A 24729-nucleotide genomic window follows, 5' to 3' on the forward strand; every position below is an offset into this window, starting at 1 on the left:
CCCTGAGCACTATGGGTAATTTAGCACGGCCAATCCACCCTAACCTGCACATCCCTGAGCATTATGGGTAATTTAGCATGGCCAATCCACCCTGACCTGCACATCTTTGGAGTGTGGGAGGAAACCAGAGCACCCGGAGGAAACCCACGCAGACACAGGGAGAATGTGCAAACGCCCACACAGACAGTCGCCCGAGGCTGGAATTGAACCTGGGTCCCTGGTGCTGTGAGGCTAACCACCGTGCCACCCATGATCTCAGGCTGATGACAGAGTCTCGACCGCCCACACGGGAATTCTCCAAAACCAACAACACAGACACTGGTCGCCTGATGCCAAACACAGATTTTCCAGTTGAAACTTTAATGACCCTAAGAGAGGCACAGTAATTAATGATGAGGGAAAGAGAACTGTTGTAGTCTTTGGGGTAAAAAAAAATAAGTACCAATCAAAGAGAAATTATTTCAAACTTTAATCTGAATAAAACTAAATCCTAAGATTGCCTTTAATTAATATTCCAAAAGGGTGCTTGTCAGATTATGCTTGATCTTTGTTCCATACAACACGACAGCTGGTTTTCACAAGTTTTTGTACCGTTTCTCGTCTGAAACAAAACTGGGAAGTGGCTTCCAACTCGGAGCTCCACAGCGGAGGAACGTGGAAGAGCAAAACAAAAAAAAGGAACAAGGGCACGTCGAGACTCCTAATGTCCTGTGGGAATAATTCGGCCAGGGATCCACAAGCAGGTGATGATAAAATCGGTCGGTCGCTCTTGCAGACGGAGCGTACAGCATTCCTTGACACAAGACTCAGAAAATAACATAGCAATGTCACCCCTGTTTCAGCGAGCCAAGACGCTATTGCAAACTTATAAGTGTCAGTAATACAGCAGTCGCAGGTATGTCATGGCAGTCTACACGCACTGTGACATTCCGGTGATCGATCCACACTTTCCAGGCATTTCAGGTTACAAGGTACAGTCAGGTTTTTGCTTTAAATATCGCTGTGTGCTTCCAGTTGCACTCCAGTCAGTTCCCACGTACCAGGGGTGACTCAAACTTTACCCCTGTCATGCTCCTTTCTGACTGGACAGACTTTCATCACCGTCCTCACGTCTTTTCCATATCTGTCGATGAATCAAGGTTAGGTTAGATTAGATTCCCTACAGTGTGGAAACAGGCCCTTCGGCCCAACCAGTCCACACCCACCCTCTGAAGAGTAACCCATTTCCCTCTGACTCATGCACCTACCATTATGGGCAATTTAGCGTGGTCCAATCCACCCCCTAACCTGCACATCGATGTGACTGTGGGAGGAAAACGGAGCACCCGGAGGAAACCCACATAGACACGTGGGAGAATGTGCAAACTCCACACAGTCGCCCGAAGCTGGAATCGAACCTGGGACCCTGGCGCTGTGAGGCAGCGGTGCTAACCACTGAGCCACCGTGCCGCCCAGTTTACTCCCTGACTCTGAAAATTAGCAGAGTGATCGCGTGTCCACCTGGCTACGTTGAATAAATGTTGAATAAGTGGTCAAAACAAGCCGTTAATCCACCAACATTGACAAATCACTTTTTTTATTCCCCCAATTATTGTTGCAAAAACTGACTGCAGCGCGTGTCACGATAATGCAGTGTTTCATATCAAGTCCTTATACACCAATCACCATGCTCGGAGAGTCAGAAACGGCACTGGAGGAAAGCCTTCAGCCCATTAAGTCTGTGCCATTTCTCTGTCGAACTATTCAGTCAGTCTCCCTCCCGGCCTGCTCAGCCCCTTCGAGGACCCATTTAAAAATCCTGTCAAACTGTTTTCCGTCTCTCCATCCACTGCCCTCGCTGGCAGTGATTCCAGGTCACCATCACTAGCCAAGTAAAACATACTTCCTCCTGACCCTCCCCCCCATCTTTTGCCTGGAACGGTAAGTCCATCTGTCCTCGTCCTCCTCTCTCCCACCACCTCACACCCTCTGTTTTGAGATCATGCGAGAAAATGAGTTGAGGTAGTCAAGATTTCAGCATCATGTACTAAAGACCTCCTGCTGTCCTTTTAATCACAACTGATACTGTGTGCTTCTTTACAAACTCTGAGTCCAAAATTGCCCTCCAAGGTACTGTGTCTGGTTAGCTCACCTCCACAATTATCATCATTGATCATGTGCACTGATCAAAGAAGCCCTCTAGGGGCACCGTGGTAGTGTCCCTACCTCTATGCCAGAAGATCTGGGTTCAAGTCCCACCTGCGCTGGAGCTGCATCATAACACTATTACCTCTGAACAATTCACCTAACCTGCACATCCCTGAGCACTATGGGTAATTTAGCATGGCCAATCCACCCTAACCTGCACATCCCTGAGCACTATGGGTAATTTAGCACGGCCAATCCACCCTAACCTGCACATCCCTGAGCACTATGGGTAATTTAGCACGGCCAATCCACCCTAACCTGCACATCCCTGAGCACTATGGGTAATTTAGCATGGCCAATCCACCCTAACCTGCACATCCCTGAGCACTATGGGTAATTTAGCATGGCCAATCCACCCTTATCTACACATCCCTGGGCACTATGGGTAATTTAGCATGGCCAATCCAGCCTAACCTGCACATCCCGGAACACGATGGGTAATTTAGCATGGCACATCCACCGTAACCTACACATCCCTGAGCACTATGGGTAATTTAGCACGGCCAATTCACCCTAACCTGCACATCCTTGAACACTATGGGTAATATAGCATGGCCAATCCACCCTAACCTGCACATCCCTGAGCACTATGGGGTAATTTAACATGGCCAATCCACCCTAACCTGCACATCCCTGAACACTATGGGTAATTTAGCATGGTCAACCCAACCTAACCTGCACATAACTGAACACTGTGGGTAATTTAGCATGGCCAATTCTCCCTAACCTGCACATCCCTGGACATGATGGGCATTTTAGCATGGCCAATCCACTCTAACCTGCCCATTCCTGAACACTATGGTTAATTTAGCAAGGCCAATCCACCCTAACCTGCACATCCCTGAGCACTATGGGTAATTTAGCATTTCCAATCCACCCCAACCTACACATCCCTGAACACTGTAGATAATTTAGCATGGCCAATTCACCCTAACCTGCACATTCCTGAACACTGTGGGTAATTTAGCACGGCCAATCCACCCTAACCTGCCCATCCCTGAGCACTATGAGTAATTTAGCATGGCCAATCCACCCTAACCTGCACATCCCTGGGCACTATGGGTAATTTAGCATGGCCAATCCACCCTAACCTACACATCCCTGAGCACTATGGGTAATTTAGCATGGCCAATCCACCCTAACCTGCACATCCCTGGGCACTATGGGTAATTTAGCATGGCCAATCCACCCTAACCTACACATCCCTGAGCACTATGGGTAATTTAGCATGGCCAATCCACCCTAACCTGCACATCCCTGAACACTGTGGGTAATTTAGCACGGCCAATCCACCCTAACCTGCCCATCCCTGAGCACTATGAGTAATTTAGCATGGCCAATCCACCCTAACCTGCACATCCCTGGGCACTATGGGTAATTTAGCATGGCCAATCCACTCTAACCTGCCCATTCCTGAACACTATGGTTAATTTAGCAAGGCCAATCCACCCTAACCTGCACATCCCTGAGCACTATGGGTAATTTAGCATTTCCAATCCACCCCAACCTACACATCCCTGAACACTGTAGATAATTTAGCATGGCCAATTCACCCTAACCTGCACATCCCTGAACACTGTGGGTAATTTAGCATGGCCAATCCACCCTAACCTGCACATCCCTGGGCACTATGGGTAATTTAGCATGGCCAATCCACCCTAACCTACACATCCCTGAGCACTATGGGTAATTTAGCATGGCCAATCCACCCTAACCTGCACATCCCTGAGCACTATGGGTAATTTAGCATGGCCAATCCACCCTAACCTGCACATCCCTGAGCACTATGGGTAATTTAGCATGGCCAATCCACCCTAACCTGCACATCCCTGAGCAAACATGGATGAAAGTAAGCACCATTGATCAAGTCGCTTCTTTCCACCTGGAAGTGATTTTTCTCGCTTAGTCTTGCCCCCCCCGCCCCCCCCACTCTTAGTCGTGTGTCATTCCAAACTGTTAACACATGTCCGTAGAGTGTACAACCATTACTCTCTGCCAATATGTTACACAAACTGCACTGCTATGGCAGCAGAAAACACGGTCACTGCTGATACAAACCTGTATGTAAGCCTCCGATAGGGTGATCATCTGTGGCAGGATGTCAGTGACCTGTAAATCCTGCAGCTCATACCACTTCCCTGTGCCCTGAAAGTGCAGGAACCAGGGGTTAGTATTTCGTAGAATATCAACACAGAGGAGTCAGTACGCAGAGCTAAGACAGCAAGGGCAATTAGTTGTAATCTTTCCTCGATCACACGGGAATCATTATCTCGCATAGCTGCAAAACAATACCAGGCATGACATACACCCAGAAACTGGACTCAAACTTAACTCCTGGAAAGTCAGAAATAGAAACTGAACAATTTGGAAATGTAGAACTGGCCGATCTGCAGCCGAAGAGATAAAGGAAGGTCTCACAGCCTTGACAGTACAAGTCGTAACCTGCTCTGCCAGTATCTGGAAGACGAGGCCTTCTATTGGACTGAGCAGAGAACTCTTAACAAGTTGAAGTCAAGTATGCAGACAACTGCCGACATGCAGTTATCGTGTTTAATCTTGCAGTTCCTGACTTCTGGTTATTCTTATCCCACTTACTCTGCTGTATGCTCTGAAAGGGCTTCCCCCAATCACCACCCAAATTCAGATTAAAGTGCACCGAAACATGTCAACTCTCCAAAAAATGCAGACAGCCTTTCTGTGGGTTACATTTATAATCTCTCAACATGCAATTTACAAGACTAACTTTTCATAAAAGAACCCCTACAATGTGGAAAAAAGCCCTTCTGCCCAACAAGTCCACACCGACCCTCCGAAGAAATCCATTCCCCTACAATATTACCCCGAACAATGCACCTAACCTACACATCCCGGAGCACTATGGGTAATTTAGCACGGCCAATCCACCCTAACCTGCACATCCCTGAGCACTATAGGTAATTTAGCATGGCCAATCCACCCTAACCTGCATATCCCTGAGCACTATGGGTAATTTAGCATGGCCAATCCACCCTAACCTGCACATCCCTGAGCACTATGGGTAATTTAGCATGGCCAATCCACCCTAACCTGCACATCCCTGAGCACTATGGGTAATTTAGCATGGCCAATCCACCCTAACCTGCACATCCCTGAGCACTATGGGTAATTTAGCATGGCCAATTCACCCTAACCTGCACATCCCTGAGCACTATGGGTAATTTAGCATGGCCAATTCACCCTAACCTGCACATCCCTGGACACTATGGGTAATTTAGCATGGCCAATCCACCCTAACCTGCACATCCCTGAGCACTATGGGTAATTTAGCATGGCCAATCCACCCTAACCTTCACATCTTTGGACTGTGAGAGGAAACTGGAGCACCCGGAGGTAACCCACGCAGACATGGGGGGGGGAGAACGTGCAAATCCGTGGCTGCTGGAAATCCGAAATAAGCAACTGCCGACCCGGAACGTGAACTCCCCTGCAGGGACGTGGCCAGGCTAGCCGAGCGCTCCCAGCAACCCCCCCTCCACCCCCACGTCGCATTTCACGAGCCCACAGCCGCCGTTATTTCTTGGACCGGCCGCCGCGCAGTGGGAGAAGGGGAGGCTCGGTGACAAACGTAGAGCGTTCCTGACTGCGCACTCACGTGATGCAGCACGTGGACCCGATAGGCTCCCTCGCCCGGCTTCCCATCGTGCACCACGTTTCCAATCAAGTCGTAGGTGGTCTGTTTGTGAGCGGCCTGCACTTCCTCGGAGAGGTACTCTCTCAGGTCAACATTCCTAGGAAACACATTTCAATTAAAAAAGGTCGATTGGCTTGTAATCCTGAGATCTCACCTCAAAGAAACCGGGGACGTGAGTGCTTTGCCTTATGTACAGGCTAGACGGCACCGCATACAGACCACTCAGCCCAACCAGTCCCTGCTGGGTTCTGTGCTTTACTTGAGCACCTTTCCATTCAGCATCCCCCACTACCCCCCCTCTTCCCTCACAAGCAGGTCCAACGCCCCCTGCAACACATGGACACCCATTCACTTCACGCCACTCCCCCTGGCAGACAGTCCCACGTTCTCGTAGCTCACTGGGTGAAGTGGTTGCTGCTGGAGTTTCCCAGGGGCCATGAAAATCTGGACGCAGGCCGGGACTGAACCCAGACCATCTCCTCACTTCCCACCCACTGGATCGCAGGCACCCCCACTGCACAATTTTCCCTTGAGATTCAATCGCCCGTCTCCGCGAGCAGCCAGTTCTGCTGACTAGGGCGCCCGCTTCTGAGACTTTTCATCTTGAATCCATTCGCAAGGCTAGCGCTGAATCTCAATTATTCCCACCGCAGTGAGAGCTGCGCGGTCTTGCACTCGACCCTGACGGGTGCCGGGCGGAAAAGCGTTCGCCACGCACTTCCCCTCACAGGTTGAGGTTTCAGTCAGCGTCCCTGCCCAGATCGCCAGGACGGTGGCTGTCGGTGGGGGTGGGGGGGGAGGTGGGCATGGCCCATGATGGAGATCATTTTCACCGATGGGTTTAAAAATAAGCGCGTGGGCAACTCTCCGCCAAACGGAATTGTACCCCGCCCACGGTCAGCACCTTGAGGGAGGGGGAGGGAGCAAACCTTCAAAGGTACGTGGGCTTACGTGATCGGGAAGTTCACGATGGTGGGGTTCTTCTCAATGAAGAAATTGTTTTTCGTGAAACGCTTGATGTAGAAGATGAGGTAAGGCGGGAGCTTTGTCAACTGGAACCTCTTCAGGAAGTTCTCCTTGTAGGTTTTATACTCCTGCAGGCAACACACAAAGAACGCTGAGTATAGGCCAAGTTTGCTTAAATACAAATCACACCACGCCAGGTTAGAGTCCAACAGGTTTCATTGGAAGAACACTAGCTTTCGGAGCGCGGCTCCTTCATCAGGTGGTGGTGGAGGACACAAGTGTAAGACACAGAATTTATAGCAAAGGTTTACAGTGTGATGGAACGGAAATTATACGCTGAAAAATACCTTGATTGTTCGTTAAGTCTCTCATTTGTTCGAGTGACCATGTTAGTTTCACTTCTTTCATGTGTAAAGCACAAAATCTTTTTTTTAAAAAGTTACATTCTCAGGTTCACTTTAACAATCGGGGTCAGCCCAGCTAATATCTTAAAGGTAAAAACAATGACTGCAGATGCTGGAAACCAGATTCTGGATCAGTGGGGCTGGAAGAGCACAGCAGTTCAGGCAGCATCCAAAGTGCAGCGAAATCGACGTTTCGGGCAAAAGCCCTTCATCAAGCCCTCCCTTCAAGCTCTTCCAGCACCACTAATGCAGAATATGTTGAAGGTGTTAGCTCCCTGTGTGCTGTTGTCTGTGCCATAATGTTTAGAATGATTCTAATCTAAAAAATGAAGTTACAGAGTCTTACGTGGATTCATGCAGTTTTTGAGCAAAGTACAATATAACTCTGCAAACACAAATCCACCCCACAAAAGTATATGTGTATGTGGCCATGTAAGACTCTGTTAACTCTATGCTACTTTCTCCCCACCCCCAACCTCCTCTCGCTTATCTCTCCACCCTTCAGGCTCTCGGCCTGTATTCCTGATGAAGGGCTCTTGCCCGAAACGCCGATTTTACTGCTCCTCGGATGCTGCCTGAACTGCTGTGCTCTTCCAGCGCCACTCATCCAGAATCTGGTTTCCAGCATCTGCAGTCATCGTTTTTACCTTCAACGTATTTATATGGGCTGACACCAACTGTTAAAGTAAACCTGAGAATGTAACTTTTTAAAAAAAGGTTTTGTGATTTACACATGAAAGAAGTGAAACTATCATGGTATTCGAACAGATGAGAGACTTAGCAAACAATCAAGGTATTTTTGATGTATAATTTCCGTTGCATCACACTGCAAATATTTGCGATAAATTCTGTGTTACGATCGAGTCCTCCACTATCGTCTGATGAAGGAGCGTCGCTCCGAAAGCTAGTGTGCTTCCAATGAAACCTGTTGGACTATAACCTGGTGTGGTGTGATTTTCAACTTTGTACACCCCAGTCCAACACCGGCACCTTGAAATAATGCTTTGCGACAGCATCTTTATTTAACTGAGGCCTTTCCAAGATGCTAATAGTGCCTACACTTCGAAAGTGTACTGTCACAGAACATAGGTAAACAGAGGTACACCAGCAGGTTTGACTTTTAATTGGACAGAATGAGAGTTTAACCACCACCCTGGCCTTAGAAAAGGGGATTATGTTTAGTTAAGAAAAGCGAGCCATCGGCGAAAGCATCCCAAAGGCTGTTGGGCCGTCACAGAAAGCCGCCGGGATCCTCTCAGGAAGAAAAGCTGCCACCACATGTCTGACTTGGGTCGGAATACCACCCCAACCCCACAGCGGGGGGAAGAAGTGGCAGCCTTCCCTCCCACAGCCATGAATTAGTCAGTAATAGAACAACAGAAGCCCACAAAACACCACTGGGCGGTTGGGGGGGGGGGAGATACCATCGGACCTTTTACATCCACCAGAGAAAGCAAGCAGGCCTCAGTTTCTCCACAGTGTGACATCTGCAGCAGTGCAGCACTCCCTCCCTACTGCGCTGAGGATTCACATTTTCATGGGCAGCTTACAGGAATTGTGATAGATGTCCTTGCGACAAAGATAGTTAAGGGAAAATTTCGTACCGATGTTCACAGTGGCTCAATGGTTAGCACTGCTGCCTCACAGCGCCAGGGACCCGGGTTCGATTCCCGCCTCGGGCGACTGTCTGTGTGGAGTTTGCACATTCTCCCCTGTGTCTGTGTGGGTTTCCTCCGGGTGCTCCGGTTCCCCCCCCACTATCCAAAAAATGTGCAGGTGAGGAGGAATTGGCCATGCTGAACTGCCCGTAGTCATAGAGATGTACAGCACGGAAACAGACCCTTCGTGTCCAACCCGTCCCGTGCCGACCCAGATATCCCGACCCAATCTAGTCCCACCTGCCAGCAACCGGCCCATATCCCTCCAAACCCTTCCTATTCATATCCCCATCCAAATGCCTCTCAAATGGTGCAATTGTACCAGCCTCCATCATGTTAGGTGAAGGGGTAAATGTAGGGGAATGGGTCTGGGTGGGTTACTCTTCGGAGGGTCAGTGTGGGCTTGTTGGGAAAAAGGGCCAGTTTTCACACTGTAAGGAATCTAATCTAATCTTCAAGCTTACAAGGCAAGGCGTTTTGATCAAACCTTGGATAACTCCTTGGAAGTGGAGTCACAGGGAGATAGTATAGTGAAGAAGGTGTTTGGTATGCTTTCCTTTATTGGTCAGAGTATTGAGTACAGGAGTTGGGAGGTCATGTTGCGGCTGTACAGGACATTGGTTAGGCCGCTGTTGGAATATTGTGTGCAATTCTGGTCTCCTTCCTATCAGAAAGATGTTGTGAAACCTGAAAGGGTTCAGAAAAGATTTACAAGGATGTTGCCAGGGTTGGAGGATTTGATATACAGGGGGAGGCTGAACAGGCTGGGGCTGTTTTCCCTGGAGTGTCAGAGGCTGAGGGGTGACCTTATAGAGGTTTATAAAATCATGAGGGGGCAAGGATAGGATAAATAGACACGGTCTTTTCTGTGGGGTGGGGGAGTCCAGAACTAGAGGGGCATTGGTTGAGGGTGAGAGGGGAAAGATATAAAGGGGACCTAAGGGTCAGAGGCTGGGAATTCTGCAGTGAGTAACTCCCCTCCTGATTCCCACCAAAGCCTGTGCCCACCATCGACAAGGCCCAAGTCAGGAGGGTGTGTGAGGGAATACTCCCCACTTACCCTGGATGGGGAGGGGCAGCTCCAACAACACTTGAGAAGCTCAACACCATCCAGGGACAAAGCAGCCCCCACTCGGTTGTCCCCACACCCACAAACCCCCCACTCCCTCCACCCCCCACCCTGTAGCTCAGTAGCAGCAGTGGGTACCGAAGGGTTTGTTTCCGTGCTGTCCATCTCTATGACTCTTTAACTCGAAGTAAACATGGATCAACATCTTCCACTGGCTGGAAGGAAGACTGGCATCCCACATGGGCGAGCTTGAGGATAATGGGCCGAAAAGCCAGGAAGAGGTGGGAACCCCAGGGAAGCTTTCGCTTTGTCGAGAAGCCCCACGAGGTTGTTGTGATCTGGAACGCACCGGCTGAAAGGAAGACAGGCGGGAAGTGTGCAAGGAGAAACTGGCGAGGCGACAGTAGGGGGATTGGGATCGATTCGAGAGCCGGCACACACACCATGTATGATTCGACGACCCTCCAACTCAAGATGAAGGCTGACACCGAATGAGCGGGGTGGGGGGGGGCGGGCACCTCATGTACAGACCAGCGCTGACAGAGGACTGGCAACGAAACAATAGCACTCAGTGAACTGCTCACAGTGATATCCTGTTCAGTTCTGTTATACACTCAATGGTCTGTGACACTCGCTCGGCGCAATTAATTCTGCTCTATTTACGGAGAATGCCTGCTCATTATTCACTCCGAGCAGGCGTTTTATAACAACCTTTTCTGTGATGCCGTTGAACTTGGCCAGGATGTTGAAGAGGGGGACCTGCGGAATGATCAGCTGCTCCTTCTCGTCCTTGTAGAGCGGGGCTGTGGGCAGGTCGAGGGTCAGGTATAAGAAGGTGGACTCGGTCATCGTTTCCTTGAACTCCTCCATTTCCAGGAGCTGTTCTTTCTCCTCCGGTGTCTGTGCACGGGGGATGCAAACACCCGGTAAAACACAAAATTCCATTAAAATCTCCGCGTTCCTACGGGCTGAACAGTCACCAGTGAAAGCGTTACTCGACCCATCTATCAAACTGACAGGATGCAGGCTCAGCTATCAAGGCGACAGACAGTGCTTTCAATCACTCCCTCAGGCTTGTTGGAATCACTTCATTTCCCCTCAAAAAAAGGGCACTACGCTCACTGCCGTGTTCTGATTTTCGACATAAATCAAACACACGCAATTAGTCCGACAGATCTGACCAGCGGTGAGGGAGGGGGGGAATATATTCATCCCAATAAGCCAGCCTTTGTTTTCGATCTCAACCTCAACCTGAATAACTTTCCAACCGAACCATCAATTCCGTTTCTGCCCTTTTAATTATTTTTTTTTTGACAGACGCACTTAGAAGGACCGTCCTTTGTAATTTATCCATGGCCCTAATATCCTCAGGGGATGCAAGTTCTGCCTGATCATGCATAGCGGGCAGAAAGCTCAACTTGGAAAAATCTTGAGGACAAAAAACATGGCAGGCAGGTTCGAACGTTCGATTGGAAGGGAACCATTAAAACAAACTAAAAGACGATACACAGATGATTCAAGCAGTCACAAAGAACTAAGGATGGGCAAAAAAACAATGTCAAAGGAGGGGCTATTCTTCACAAGTCTACATTGTAGAGAGAGCTTTACTCTGTATCTAACCCAGTGCTGTCCCTGTCCTGGGAGTGTTTGATCGGGGACAGTGTAGAGAGAGCTTTACTCTGTATCTAACCCCGTGCTGTCCCTGTCCTGGGACTGTTTGATGGGGGACAGTGTAGAGGGAGCTTTACATTGTATCTAACACCGTGCTGTCCCTGTCCTGGGAGTGTTTGATGGGGGGACAGTGTAGAGAGAGCTTTACTCTGTATCTAACCCTGTGCTGTCCCTGTCCTGGGAGTGTTTGATGGGGGACAGTGTAGAGGGAGCTTTACTCTGTATCTAACTCCGTGCTGTCCCTGTCCTGGGAGTGTTTGATGGGGGACAGTGTAAAGAGAGCTTTACTCTGTATCTAACCCCATGCTGTCCCTGTCCTGGGAGTGTTTGATGGGGGACAGTGTAGAGAGAGCTTTACTCTGTATCTAACCCCCTGCTGTCCCTGTCCTGCGAGTATTTGATGGGGGACAGTGTAGAGAGAGCTTTACTCTGTATCTAACCCCGTGCTGTCCCTGTCCTGGGAGTGGTTATTTAGCATGGCCAGTCCACCCTAACCTGCACACCCCTGAGCATTATGGGTAATTTAGCATGGCCAATCCACCCTAACCTGCACATCCCTGAGCACTATGGGTAATTTAGCATGGCCAATCTACCCTAACCTGCACATCCCGGAGCACTATGGACAATTTAGCACGGCCAATCCACCCTAACCTGCACATCCCTGGGCACTATGGGTAATTTAGCATGGCCAATCCACCCTAACCTGCACATCCCTGAATACTATGGACAATTTAGCATGGCCAATCCACCCTAACCTGCACATCCCTGAATACTATGGACAATTTAGCACGGCCAATCCACCCTAACCTGCACATCCCGGAGCACTATGGGTAATTTAGCATGGCCAATCCACCCTAACCTGCACATCCCTGGGCACTATGGGTAATTTAGCATGGCCAATCCACCCTAACCTGCACATCCCTGAATACTATGGACAATTTAGCACGGCCAATCCACCCTAACCTGCACATCCCGGAGCACTATGGGTAATTTAGCATGGCCAATCCACCCTAACCTGCACATCCCTGGGCACTATGGGTAATTTAGCATGGCCAATCCACCCTAACCTGCACATCCCTGGGCACTATGGGCAATTTAGCATGGCCAATCCACTCTAACCTGCACATAGAGTCATAGAGATGTACAGCACGGAAACAGACTCTTCGGTCCAACCCGTCCATGCCGACAAGATATCCCAACCCAATCTCATCCCACCTGCCAGCACCTGACCCCATCCCTCCAAACCCTTCCTATTCATATACCCATCCAAATGCCTCTTAAATGTAGCAATTGTACCAGCCTCCACCACTTCCTCTGGCAGCTCATTCCATACACACACCACCCTCTGTGTGAAAAAGTTGCCCCTTATGTTCCTTTTATATCTTTCCCCTCTCACCCTAAACCTATGCCCCTCTAGTTCTGGACTCCCCCACCCCAGGGAAAAGATTTTATCTTTCTACCCTATCCATGCCCCCTCATGACTTTGTAAACATATAAGGTCACCCCTCAGCCTCCGACGCTCCAGGGAAAACAGCCCCAGCCTGTTCAGCCTCTCCCTGTAGCTCATACCCTCCAACCCTGGCAATGTCTTCGGACTGTGGGAGGAAACCGGAGCACCCGGAGGAAACCCACGCAGACACGGGGAGAATGTGCAAACTCCACACAGGCAGTCGCCCGAGGCTGGAAGCGAACCTGGGTCCCTGGCGCTGTGAGGCAGCCGTGGTGACCCCCGTGCCACCCAAGAATCTCCCGCAAGTGGGAAGTTGCTCGCCCCGGTGATACTGTCAAAACCCCTCAGAATCCCGCAACCAAATCGCCACTTTCACTTCTAAACTCCAGGAGACGGAGGCTGAACCCATCCTCAGAAAATAACTAGTCCATGCCAGGGATTACTCGGCAACACTCTCTCTGTAACACACCCTTTCTTAAACAAAGGTGACGTAACTCAGTCAAAACAATCATCCTGAACTGCTTTTGGAAAACCCGGAGCTGGACTGATTGATGAACCGGACAGAGCCCGTGCTGACTTGCATTTCTGGGCACTGGATGCCACCAAGTGGTGAAGAGCAGAAGTGCATGTAAGATTGAGCAAGGTGTTGGTGGTTGGAAGCCATGTGGGAACTGCATTGTCACCTTCCTGCTCTCCCGTCCACAGAGTGATTGATGGAAACAGCATAGAGGGAGCTTTACTCTGTACATAACCCCACGCTGTCCCTGTCCTGGGAGTGTTTGATGGGGAACAGTGTAGAGGGAGCTTTACTCTGTATCTAACCCTGTGCTGTCCCTGTCCTGGGAGTGTTTGATGGGGGGACAGTGTAGAGGGAGCTTTACTCTGTATCTAACCCCGTGCTGTCCCTGTCCTGGGACTGTTTGATGGGGGGACAGTGTAGAGAGAGCTTTACTCTGTATCTAACCCCGTGCTGTCCCTGTCCTGGGACTGTTTGATGGGGGGACAGTGTAGAGAGAGCTTTACTCTGTATCTAACCCTGTGCTGTCCCTGTCCTGGGAGTGTTTGGTGGGGGACAGTGTTGTGGGTGGAAGCAGCAAGCACCCTGATAGGTCAGTCCAGTGCTGCCCAGAATCACAACTTATCAGGGCCACAGCAACAATTCAGCCTCAAAATAAAAACCGTCTAAGAGGAGTCATGGTAAGAAAAGGGAACTAACCAGGTCTGGCGGAGGTAACTTCTTTGTAAAGATCCTCATGGATCCCTGAAATACGCTGTTGATAATGGCTGGAAAACAAAAGAGGAATACATTGAGTCAGACATGAGGAAAAAAATGGCTGCACTCACCTGGGGCTTCGGTCTTACAGGCTTGCTCAGTGACCCTGGGTCAGGAGTGTTGCTGCCGGGCACGCCCCAAGGCGTCATGGTCCCGACAGTCAGTCACCAAGCGCCCAAAGTCACGCTTGCTACTCCAACCCACAGGATTGCCTGGGGAGGAAAGCCTGGACGGTTAGGCCTGCACCCTCAGGAGTTGAGAGTAGTCAGGGTGACTTCATTCACATCCACTCAGATTCTGAGGGGATTTGGCCAAGTGGGGGGGAGGGGAAAGGGGTACTCCCTCACTCTCCCCCGTTCTCAAATGGAACAATCTCGAACACAGTTTAAAAGCAAAGGGCTTGCCCACTTCGGACAGAGTTGAGGAAGTACATAGATTCTTGATGGCTGAGGGGATGAACAGGGACAGGCAGGAATGGAGAGATTAAAATTGGATCAGCCACCATCTGACTGGAAGGCTCGACGGGCTGAACGGCCTCCCCTTGGTCTGCGCTCGTGTGCACGCACATGTTGGGAACTCCCAGCTCGGCTTTCCCGTGTTGTCCAGACAGTGGAGAAAGTCGCTGGCCACTGCAGAAGCCTTGGAATCCTTTATCATTTGCCCGGCGCAAATGCCCAGCTTGCACCACCAGCGTACTGAGGCTCAGCACAAGGGACGGGGGGGGCAAACCCTCACGGCAGTGCCACTGAGACCCAGCCTTCTCGCAATCCTACCCAGTCTTCCCGAAGCGAGGTAGCAAGCTTCCTGTCATCTCTGTGCCCGAGGTCAACCGAACCCACAAAGGGAAACCTCCAACATTTCAGGGCCTGAGTGCACACCTCGTAATGTAGAGTGAAGGATGAAACAACAGCCCGTGTACTGAGGGGGTGGGGGCAATGCGACTTACTCTTTTTCTTCTTGTTCCCTCCAAGCGCCATATGGAGTGCGTTCAGGAACCACGACAGAAAGTCAACGGCGTCACCTGCAACGGCAGACAGATGTTCCACAGCCACTGAGAATGTTTTCGGGAATTCGAGACTGGCACTGACAGACTAAATTGGAAGCAGGTCCCTCTGCCCAACAAGTGCACCCTGACCCTCCGAAGAGGAACCCACTCAGACCCATTCCCCCACCCTGTCACCTGACATTTGCCCCGACTAACCCACCCGAACCTACACATCCCTGAGCGCTATGGGTAATTTAGCACGGCCAATCCACCCTAACCTGCACATCCCTGAGCACTATGGGTAATTTAGCACGGACAATCCACCCTAACCTGCACATCCCTGAGCACTATGGGTAATTTAGCATGGACAATCCACCCTAACCTGCACATCCCTGAGCACTATGGGTAATTTAGCATGGCCAATCCACCCTAACCTACACATCCCTGAACACTATGGGTAATTTAGCACAGCCAACCCACCCTAACCTGCACATCCCTGAGCACTATGGGTAATTTAGCATGGCCAATCCACCCTAACCTACACATCCCTGAGCACTATGGGTAATTTAGCATGGCCAATCCACCCTAACCTACACATCCCTGAACACTATGGGTAATTTAGCATGGCCAACCCACCCTAACCTGCACATCTTTGGACTGTGTGAGGAAATCAGAGCACCCAGAGGAAACTCACGCTGACATGGGGAGAATGTGCAAACTCCACACAGACAGTCATACAGTCAGAGAAATGTCCAGCACGGAAACAGATCCTTCGGTCCAACCCGTCCATGCCAACCCAGATATCCCAACCCAATCTAGTCCCACCTGCCAGCACCCGGCCCATATCCCTCCAAACCCTTCATATTCACATACCCATCCAAATGCCTCTTAAATGTTGCAATTGTACCAGCCTCCACCACTTCCTCTGGCAGCTCAATCCATACACATACCACCCCTCTGTGTGAAAACGTTGCCCCTTAGGTCTCTTTTATATCTTTCTTCTCTCACCCTAAACCTATGCCCCTCTAGTTCTGGACTCCCCGACTCCAGAGAAAAGACTTTGTCTATTTACCCTATCCATGCCCCTCATAATTTTGTAAATTTCTATAAAGTTACCCCTCAGCCTCCGACGCTCCAGGGAAAACAGCCCCAGCCTGTTCAGCCTCTCCCTGTAGCTCAAACCCTCCAACCCTGGCAACATCCTTGTAAATCTTTTCTGAACCCTTCCGATCTTTCCAATAGGAAGGAGACCAGAATTGCACGCAATATTCCAACAGCGGCCTAACCAATGTCCTGTACAGCCGCAACATGACCTCCCAACTCCTGTACTCAATACTCTGACCAATAAAGGAAAGCATACCAAACGCCTTCTTCACTATCCTATCTACCTGCGACTCCACTTTCAAGGAGCTATGAACCTGCACCCCAAAGTCTCTTTGTTCAGCAACACTCCCTCAGACCTTACCATGAAGTGTATAAGTCCTGCTAAGATTTGCTTTCCCAAAATGCAGCACCTTGCATTTATCTGAATTAAACTCCATCTGCCACTTCTCAGCCCATTGGCCCATCTGGTCCAGATCCTGTTGTAATCTGAGGTAACCCTCTTCGTTGTCCACTACACCTCCAATTTTGGTGTCATCTGCAAACTTACTAACTGTACCTCTTATGCTCGCATCCAAATCATTTATGTAAATGACAAAAAGTAGTGGACCCAGCACCGATCCTTGTGGCACTCCACTGGTCACAGGCCTCCAGTCTGAAAAACAACCCTCCACTACCACCCTCTGTCTTCTACCTTTGAGCCAGTTCTGTATCCAAGTAGCTAGTTCTCCCTGTATTCCATGAGATCTAACTTTGCTAGGTCTTTTCGCATCAGAGAGCGGCGGGAGCTGGGCGAAGTGAAGGCAGAGCGCAAAGCCGGGTCGGGAAGGTAAGTGATTGTTATTTGAGTGGGTGTGTTCTAGACCCCAGGTCCTACAAAGTAGGGCCTCCTCCTCTAACCTAAATTAAAAGTCCACAGACCTGCCCCAAAAAGAGGGTCCTAGCAAGTTCCTGTGGATTGAAGAGTGAGGCTTTAGCTCAGGAGTCTTTGACAATGAGGTTGAGTGAAGTGATTACGCCACAGTTGAAGAGGGTGAAGACATGACTGCCAAGCTGGTTCAGTGTGCTACGTGCTTGATGTGGGAGGTCAACAACTCCGCTGTGTCTGGCTCGTATAAGTGTGGAAAGTGTGTGCACATTCAGCTACTGACAGAGCAGATTGCAGCACTGATGAAAGAATTCGAGGACCTTAGGCTCATCCCAGAGAACGAGATCTTTCTGGACAAGACCTTCAGCGAGGTTATTACACCAATCGTACCAGAAGAGAGCAGACGATGAGGAAGGCAGAGAGGAGACAGGTGCAAGTGACCCCGGGGGAAGTACCTGTCAGGAACAAGTTGAATCTTTTGGAAACAGTAGAGCCAGATGACACTGCCAGTCTGCGAGGCGGCCAGGTCTGTCAATCAAACGTTGTCGTGGAGGCAGAGCGGGAGAGTCGGACATCGCACAGAGCCGTAGTAATAGGGGACTCCAACGTGAGAGGAACTGACCAGGGTTTTTGTGGCAGCAGACGGGACTTAAGGATGGTGTGTTGCCTTCCTGGTGCCAGGGTTAAAGACATCACAGACAGGAAATCCTCAAGGACGAAGGTGAAGAGCCAGGGATGGTGGTACATGTCGGCACAAATGATGTCAGGAAGAAGAGGAGGAACCTACTACAGCCGGACTTCGGAGAACTAGGAAGAAGGCTGAAAAGCAGGACATCCAAGGTGGTTATCTCCGGTTTGCTTCCAGTTCCTCGGGTTGGTGAGGCCAGGAACGGGGAGATAATGGACTTGAACGTGTGATTGGGGAACTGGTGCAGGAAGCAAGGATTTAAATTCTTGGATCACTGGGGTATGTTTTGTGGTTAGCATAAATACTACAAAAGACACAGTTTGCACCTTAATAGGTTAGGGACCAGCATTCTGGCAGGCAGGTTTGCTACTGCAATGTTTAAACTAAGTAGCGGGGGGGGAGGGGACAAACTGGATGCTTCAGAAGGAAATTGAAGGGAAAGTCAGATAAAGGGAAGTCGAGAAAGACAACTGTATCAATGAGGCAGAAAACTCAGGAAGGGATCATGCTGTAAGGTTGAGTGAAATAGGAGTCGATGGGAAGAGTGAGGGCACTAACCAATTAAAAATACTATATATGAATACACGAAGCATTAGAAATAAGATGGATGAGCTTGAGGCTCTTTTGGGAATTGGCAGATACGATATTGTGGAGATAACGGAGACGTGGCTTCAAGTGGACAGGGCCTGGGAAATGAATATTCAAGGCTACACGTGCTATCGTAAGGACAGACTGACGGGCGAGGGGGTGGGGTGGCCATGTTGGTAAGGGATGATATTCAGTCCCTTGCGCGGGGGGACCTAGAATCAGGGGATGTAGAGTCAGTGTGTATAGAGCTGAGAAATACTAAAGGTAAAAAGACCCTCTTGGGAGTTATCTACAGGCCCCCAGACAGTAGTCTGGATATGGGATGTCAGGATGGTATTGGACCTCAAGAAAGAGACTTTGTGGAGTGCCTCCGAGATGGATTCTTAGAACAGCTGGTGCTGGAGCCGAACAGGGAGAAGGCAATTCTGGATCTGGTATTGTGCAACGAACCAGAATTGGTCAGGGACCTCGAAGTGAAGGAGCCATTGGGAAGTAGTGACCATAATACAATAGGCTTCAATCTGCAATTTGAGAGGGAGAGGGTACAGTCGGAAGTGACAGTACTTCTATTGAATAAAGGGAACTATGGAGCTATGAGGGAGGAGCTGGCCAAAGTTTAATGGTGCAATACCTTAGCAGGGGTGACAGTGGAGGAACAATGGCGGATATTTCTGTGTATAATGCAGAAGATGCAGGATCAGATAGGAAGAGAGATCCTATGAGGAGGCAGGGGTGGCCGTGGCTGACGAGGGAAGTTAAGAAACATATAAAGTTAAAAGAGAAAAAGTATAACACAGCAAAGATAAGTGGGAAAACAGAGGACTGGGAAGCTTTTAAAGAACAACAGACAATTACTAAGAAGGAAATACGCAGAGAAAAAAAATGAGGTACGAAGGTAAACTGGCCAAAAATATAAAGGAGGATAGTAAAAGCTTTTTTAGGTATGTGAAAGGCAAGAAAATGGTTAGGACTAACATTGGGCCCTTGAAGACAGAAACAGGGGAATATATTACGGGGAACAAAGAAATGGCAGAAGAATTGAATTGGTACTTCAGATCTGTGTTCACTGGGGAAGACACAAGCAATCTCCCAGAGGTAACAGTGGCTGAAGGACCTGAACTTAAGGGAATCTGTATTTGCCAGGATTTGGTGTTGGAGAGACTGTTAGGTCTGAAGGTTGATAAGTCCCCGGGGCCTGATGGTCTACATCCCAGGGTACTGAAGGAGGTGGCTCGAGAAATCGTGGATGGGTTGATGATTATTTTCCAGAGTTTGATTGATTCAGGATCAGTTCCTGCGGATTGGAGGGTGGCTAATGTTGTACCACTTTTTAAGAAAAGTGGGAGAGAGAAAGCAGGAAATTATAGACCAGTTAGCCTGACCTCAGTGGTGGGAAAGATGCTGGAGTCTATTATAAAGGATGAAATTAGGACATATCTGGATAGCAGTAACAGGATAGAGTCAGCATGGATTTATGAAGGGGAAATCATGCTTGACTAATCTTCTGGAATTTTTTGAGGATGTAACTCTGAAGATGGACGAGGGAGATCCAGTAGATGCAGTGTACCTGGACTTTCAGAAAGCCTTTGATAAAGTCCCACATAGGAGGTTAGCGAGCAAAATTAGGGCGCATGGTATTGGGGGCAAAGTACTGACTTGGATTGAAAGTTGGTTGGCTGACAGGAAACAAAGGGTAGTGATAAACGGCCCCATTTCGGAATGGCAGGCAGTGACCAGTGGGGTACCGCAGGGATCAGTGCTGGGACCGCAGCTTTTTACAATATATATCAATGATATAGAAGATGGTATTAATAGTAATATTAGCAAATTTGCTGATGATACTAAGCTGGGTGGCAGGGTGAAATGTGATGAGGATGTTAGGAGATTACAGGGTGACCTGGACAAGTTAGGTGAGTGGTCAGATGCATGGCAGATGCAGTTTAATGTGGATAAATGTATGGTTATCCACTTTGGTGGCAAGAATAGGAAGGCAGATTACTACCTCAATGGAATTAATTTAGGTAAAGGGGCAGTACAGAGAGATCTGGGTGTTCTTGTACACCAGTCAATGAAAGCAAGCATGCAGGTACAGCAGGTAGTGAAGAAGGCTAATAGCATGTTGGCCTTCATAACAAGAGGGATTGAGTATAGAAGCAAAGAGGTTCTTCTGCAGCTGTACAGGGCCCTGGTGAGACCACACCTGGAGTACTGTGTGCAGTTCTGGTCTCCAAATTTGAGGAAAGACATTCTGGCTACTGAGGGTGTGCAGCGTAGGTTCATGAGGTCAATTCCTGGAATGGCAGGATTACTTTACACTGAAAGACTGGAGCGACTGGGCTTGTATACCCTTGAGTTTAGAAGACTGAGAGGGGATCTGATTGAGACATATAAGATTATTAAAGGATTGGACACTCTGGAGGCAGGAAACATGTTTTCGCTGATGGGTGAGTGCCGAACCAGAGGACACAGCTTAAAAATACGGGGTAGACCATTTAGGACAGAGATGAGGAGAAACTTCTTCCCCAGAGAGTGGTGGCTGTGTGGAATGCTCTGCCCCAGAGGACAGTGGAGGCCCAGTCTCTGGATTCATTTAAGAAAGAGTTGGATAGAGCTCTCAAGGATAGTGGAATCAAGGTTTACGGAGATAAGGCAGGAACAGGATGATCAGCCATGATCATATTGAATGGTGGTGCAGGCTCGAAGGGCAGAATGGCCTACTTTTGACTAATCAGTCTCCCATGGGGAACCTTGTTGAATGCCTTACTGAAGTCCATATAGATCACATCTACTGCTCTGTCCTCATCAATCCTCTTTGTTACTTCTTCAAAAAACTCAATCAAGTTTGTGAGACATGATTTTCCATACACAAAGTCATGTTGACTATCTCTAATCAGTCCTTGTCTTTCCAAATACATGTACATCCTGTCCCTCAGGATTCCCTCCAACAACTTGCCCACCACCGAGGTCAGGCTCACCGGTCTATAGTTCCCTGGCTTGTCCTTACCACCCTTCTTAAACAGTGGCACCACGTTTGCCAACCTCCAGTCTTCCGGCACCTCACCTGTGACTATCGATGATACAAATATCTCAGTAAGAGGCCCAGCAATCACTTCTCTAGCTTCCCACAGAGTTCTGGGGTACGCCTGATCAGGTCCTGGGGATATACCCACCTTTAACTGTTTCAAGACACCCAGCACTTCCTTCTCTGTAATCTGGACATTTTGCAAGATGTCACCATCTATTTCCCGACAGTCTATATCTTCCATATCCTTTTCCACAGTAAATACTGATGTAAAATACTCATTTAGTATCTCCCCCATTTTCTGTGGCTCCACACAAAGGCTGCCTTGCTGATCTTTGAGGGGCCCTATTCTCTCCCTAGTTACCCTTTTGTCCTTAATATATTTGTAAAAAAACTTTGGATTCTCCTTAATTCTATTTGCCAAAGCTATCTCATGTCCCCGTTTTGCCCTCCTGATTTCCCTCTTAAGTATACTCCTACTGCCTTTATACTCTTCTAAGGATTCACTCGATCTATCCTGTCTGTACCTGACATATGCTTCCTTCTTTCTCTTAACCAAACCCTCAATTTCTTTAGTCATCCAGCATTCCCTATACCTACCAGCCTTCCCTTTCACCCTGACAGGAATATACTGTCTCTGGATTCTCATTATCTCATTTCTGAAGGCTTCCCATTTTCCAGCCGTCCCTTTACCTGCGAACATCTGCCTCCAATCAGCTTTCAGAAGTTCTTGCCTAATACCGTCAAAATTGACCTTTCTCCAATTTAGAACTTCAACTTTTAGATCTGGTCTATCCTTTTCCATCACTACTTTAAAATGAATAGAATTATGGCCGCTGGCCCCAAAGTGCTCCCCCACTGACACCTCAGCCCCCTGCCCTGCCTTATTTCCCAAGAGTAGGTCAAGTTTTGCACCTTCTCTAGTAGGTACATCCACATACTGAAATCAGAAAATTGTCTTGTACGCACTTAACAAATTCCTCTCCGTCTAAACCTTTCACACTATGGCAGTCCCAGTCGATGTTTGGAAAGTGAAAACCCCCCAACATAACCATCCTATCACCCGAGGCTGGAATTGAACCATCCCTGCTGCTGTGAGGCAGCAGTGCTAACTACTGAGCCTATGTGCTGCCTCAAAAGGGTAGAATCACATTGTAGGCGTGTCAGCAACTACAAACAAAGAGAGAGAAGCTAAAACCTTGGACACCCTTTGTCAGAACTCGGAATGAACATCTCTGTTTGACTTCACATTTTCTAAATGTTCGACTTAGACAGTGATGAACGAATCTCCCTTTTTTTACCCCAGTCCTGACAGATCCTCAAGGGGCTGCTGCTGTGGGTCAGAGGTCAGCATATTACGGTTACGGTGCATGGTGTACACAGGGAGAAACAGCAGGACACTGATATCTCAAGGAGCTTTATATCAGACAGAATAGAGAGTGAATGTGGAGGATTGCTCACGGCTGTTTGCAGATGCATCTGATGCAGAGCAGCATCAACCAATATACAAAAACAAAATCAAAGAGCTATCTACGGTGCATTTTGACTCATACAGCTCAGAAACAGACCCGTCGGCCCAACTCGTCCATGCCGACCAGGTAGCCTACATTAATCTAGTTCCCTTTACCCTCTAAACCCTTCCTATCCATGTCCCCATCTGGATGCCTTGTAAATGCTGTCATTGTACCAGCCTCCACCACTTCCTCTAGCAGCTCATTCCATACACATACCACCCTCTGTGTGGAAAAGCTGCCCCTTAGGTCGCTTTTATATCTTTCCCCTCTCACCCTAAACCTATGCCGCTCTAGTTCTGGACTCCCCCACCCCACGGAAAAGACTTTGTTTATTTACCCTTTCCATGCCCCCTCATGATTTTATAAACCTCTATAAGGTCACCCCTCAGCCTCCGACGCTCCAGGGAAAACAGCCCCGGCCTGTTCAGCCTCTCCCTGTAGCTCAAACCCTCCAACCCTGGCAACATCCTTGTCAATCTTTTCTGAACCCTGTCAAGTTTAACAACCTCCTTCCTCTAGAAGGGAGACCAGAATTGCACGCAATAGTCCAACAGTGGCCTAACCAATGTCCTGTACAGCTGCAACATGACCTCCCAACTCCTGTCCTCAGTGCAGTGACCAATAACAGTAAGTGTATCAAAACACCTTTTTCACCGCTCTATCTACCCGCGACCCCCCTTTCAAGAATATGAACCCGCACTCCAAGGTCTCTTTGTTCAGCAACACTTCCCAGTACCTTACCATTAAGTGTATAAGTCCTGCCCTGATTTGCCTTTCCAAAATGCAGCATCTCACACTTATCTAACTTAAACTCCATCTGCCACTCCTTGGCCCATTGGCCCATCTGATCAAGATCCCATTGTAATCTGAGGTAACCCTCTTCGCTGTCCACTACACCTGCAATTTTGGTGTCATCTGCAAACTTACTAACTGTACCTCTTATGCTCGCATCCAAATCATTTATGTAAATGATGAAAAGTCGAGGACCCAGCGCTGATCCTTGTGGCACTCCACTGGTCACAGGCCTCCAGTCTGAAAAACAACCCTCCACCACCACCCTCTGTCTTCTACCTTTGAGCCAGTTCCGTATCCAAATGGCTAGTTCTCCTTGTATTCCATGAGATCTAACCTTGCTAACCAGTCTCCCATGGGGAACCTTGTCGAACGCCTTACTGAAGTCCATATAGATCACATCCACCACTCTGCCCTCATCAATCCTCTTTGTTACTTCTTCAAAAAGCTCAATCAAGTTCGTGAGACATGATTTCCCACGCACAAAGCTGTGCTGACTATCCAGAATCAGTCCTTGCCTTTCCAAATGCATGTAAATCCTGTCCTAGTTAAAGAAAGAAAATCAATTTATTCTTTAACTCTAAAAGTGAGCATTAAACAACAACCATTTACAACTCTAAGCCCCCTTTCTCTTAACTACTTATTATCTGCCTTGAATTCTCTAACAATATACTGTTCCAATAAAACACTTATTAAAATTATATCAATTTAATTTCAAAACCACACAGTGGCTGTTGTTGTCGGTGTCTGTCTTCCTGTGACTGAAGATTTCCCTGGGTCATCTCCTGTCTTTTACTGCGAAGATGTTTCATACGAAAAAGAT

The 24729-nt window shown here is 48.7% G+C and overlaps 1 protein-coding gene across 1 annotated transcript in view; it reads right to left on the reverse strand.

The window, feature by feature from the left end:
- Positions 1-454: 454 nt before the first annotated feature.
- The window catches only part of usp39 (ubiquitin specific peptidase 39), a 37868-nt gene continuing 13593 nt past the window's right edge, over positions 455-24729 (reverse strand). Inside the window, exons 7-13 of the mRNA XM_060856734.1 lie at positions 15295-15369; positions 14292-14359; positions 10666-10854; positions 6809-6951; positions 5819-5954; positions 4246-4332; positions 455-1123 (exon numbers count right to left, since the gene is read on the reverse strand). Coding sequence (XP_060712717.1) covers positions 1067-1123; positions 4246-4332; positions 5819-5954; positions 6809-6951; positions 10666-10854; positions 14292-14359; positions 15295-15369 — 755 coding nt within the window. The 3' untranslated portion in view covers positions 455-1066. The remainder of the gene's footprint in view (positions 1124-4245; positions 4333-5818; positions 5955-6808; positions 6952-10665; positions 10855-14291; positions 14360-15294; positions 15370-24729) is intronic.

The sequence above is a fragment of the Hemiscyllium ocellatum genome, chromosome 48, assembly GCF_020745735.1.
Source record: "Hemiscyllium ocellatum isolate sHemOce1 chromosome 48, sHemOce1.pat.X.cur, whole genome shotgun sequence".
In the NCBI taxonomy this organism is placed as follows: domain Eukaryota; kingdom Metazoa; phylum Chordata; class Chondrichthyes; order Orectolobiformes; family Hemiscylliidae; genus Hemiscyllium; species Hemiscyllium ocellatum.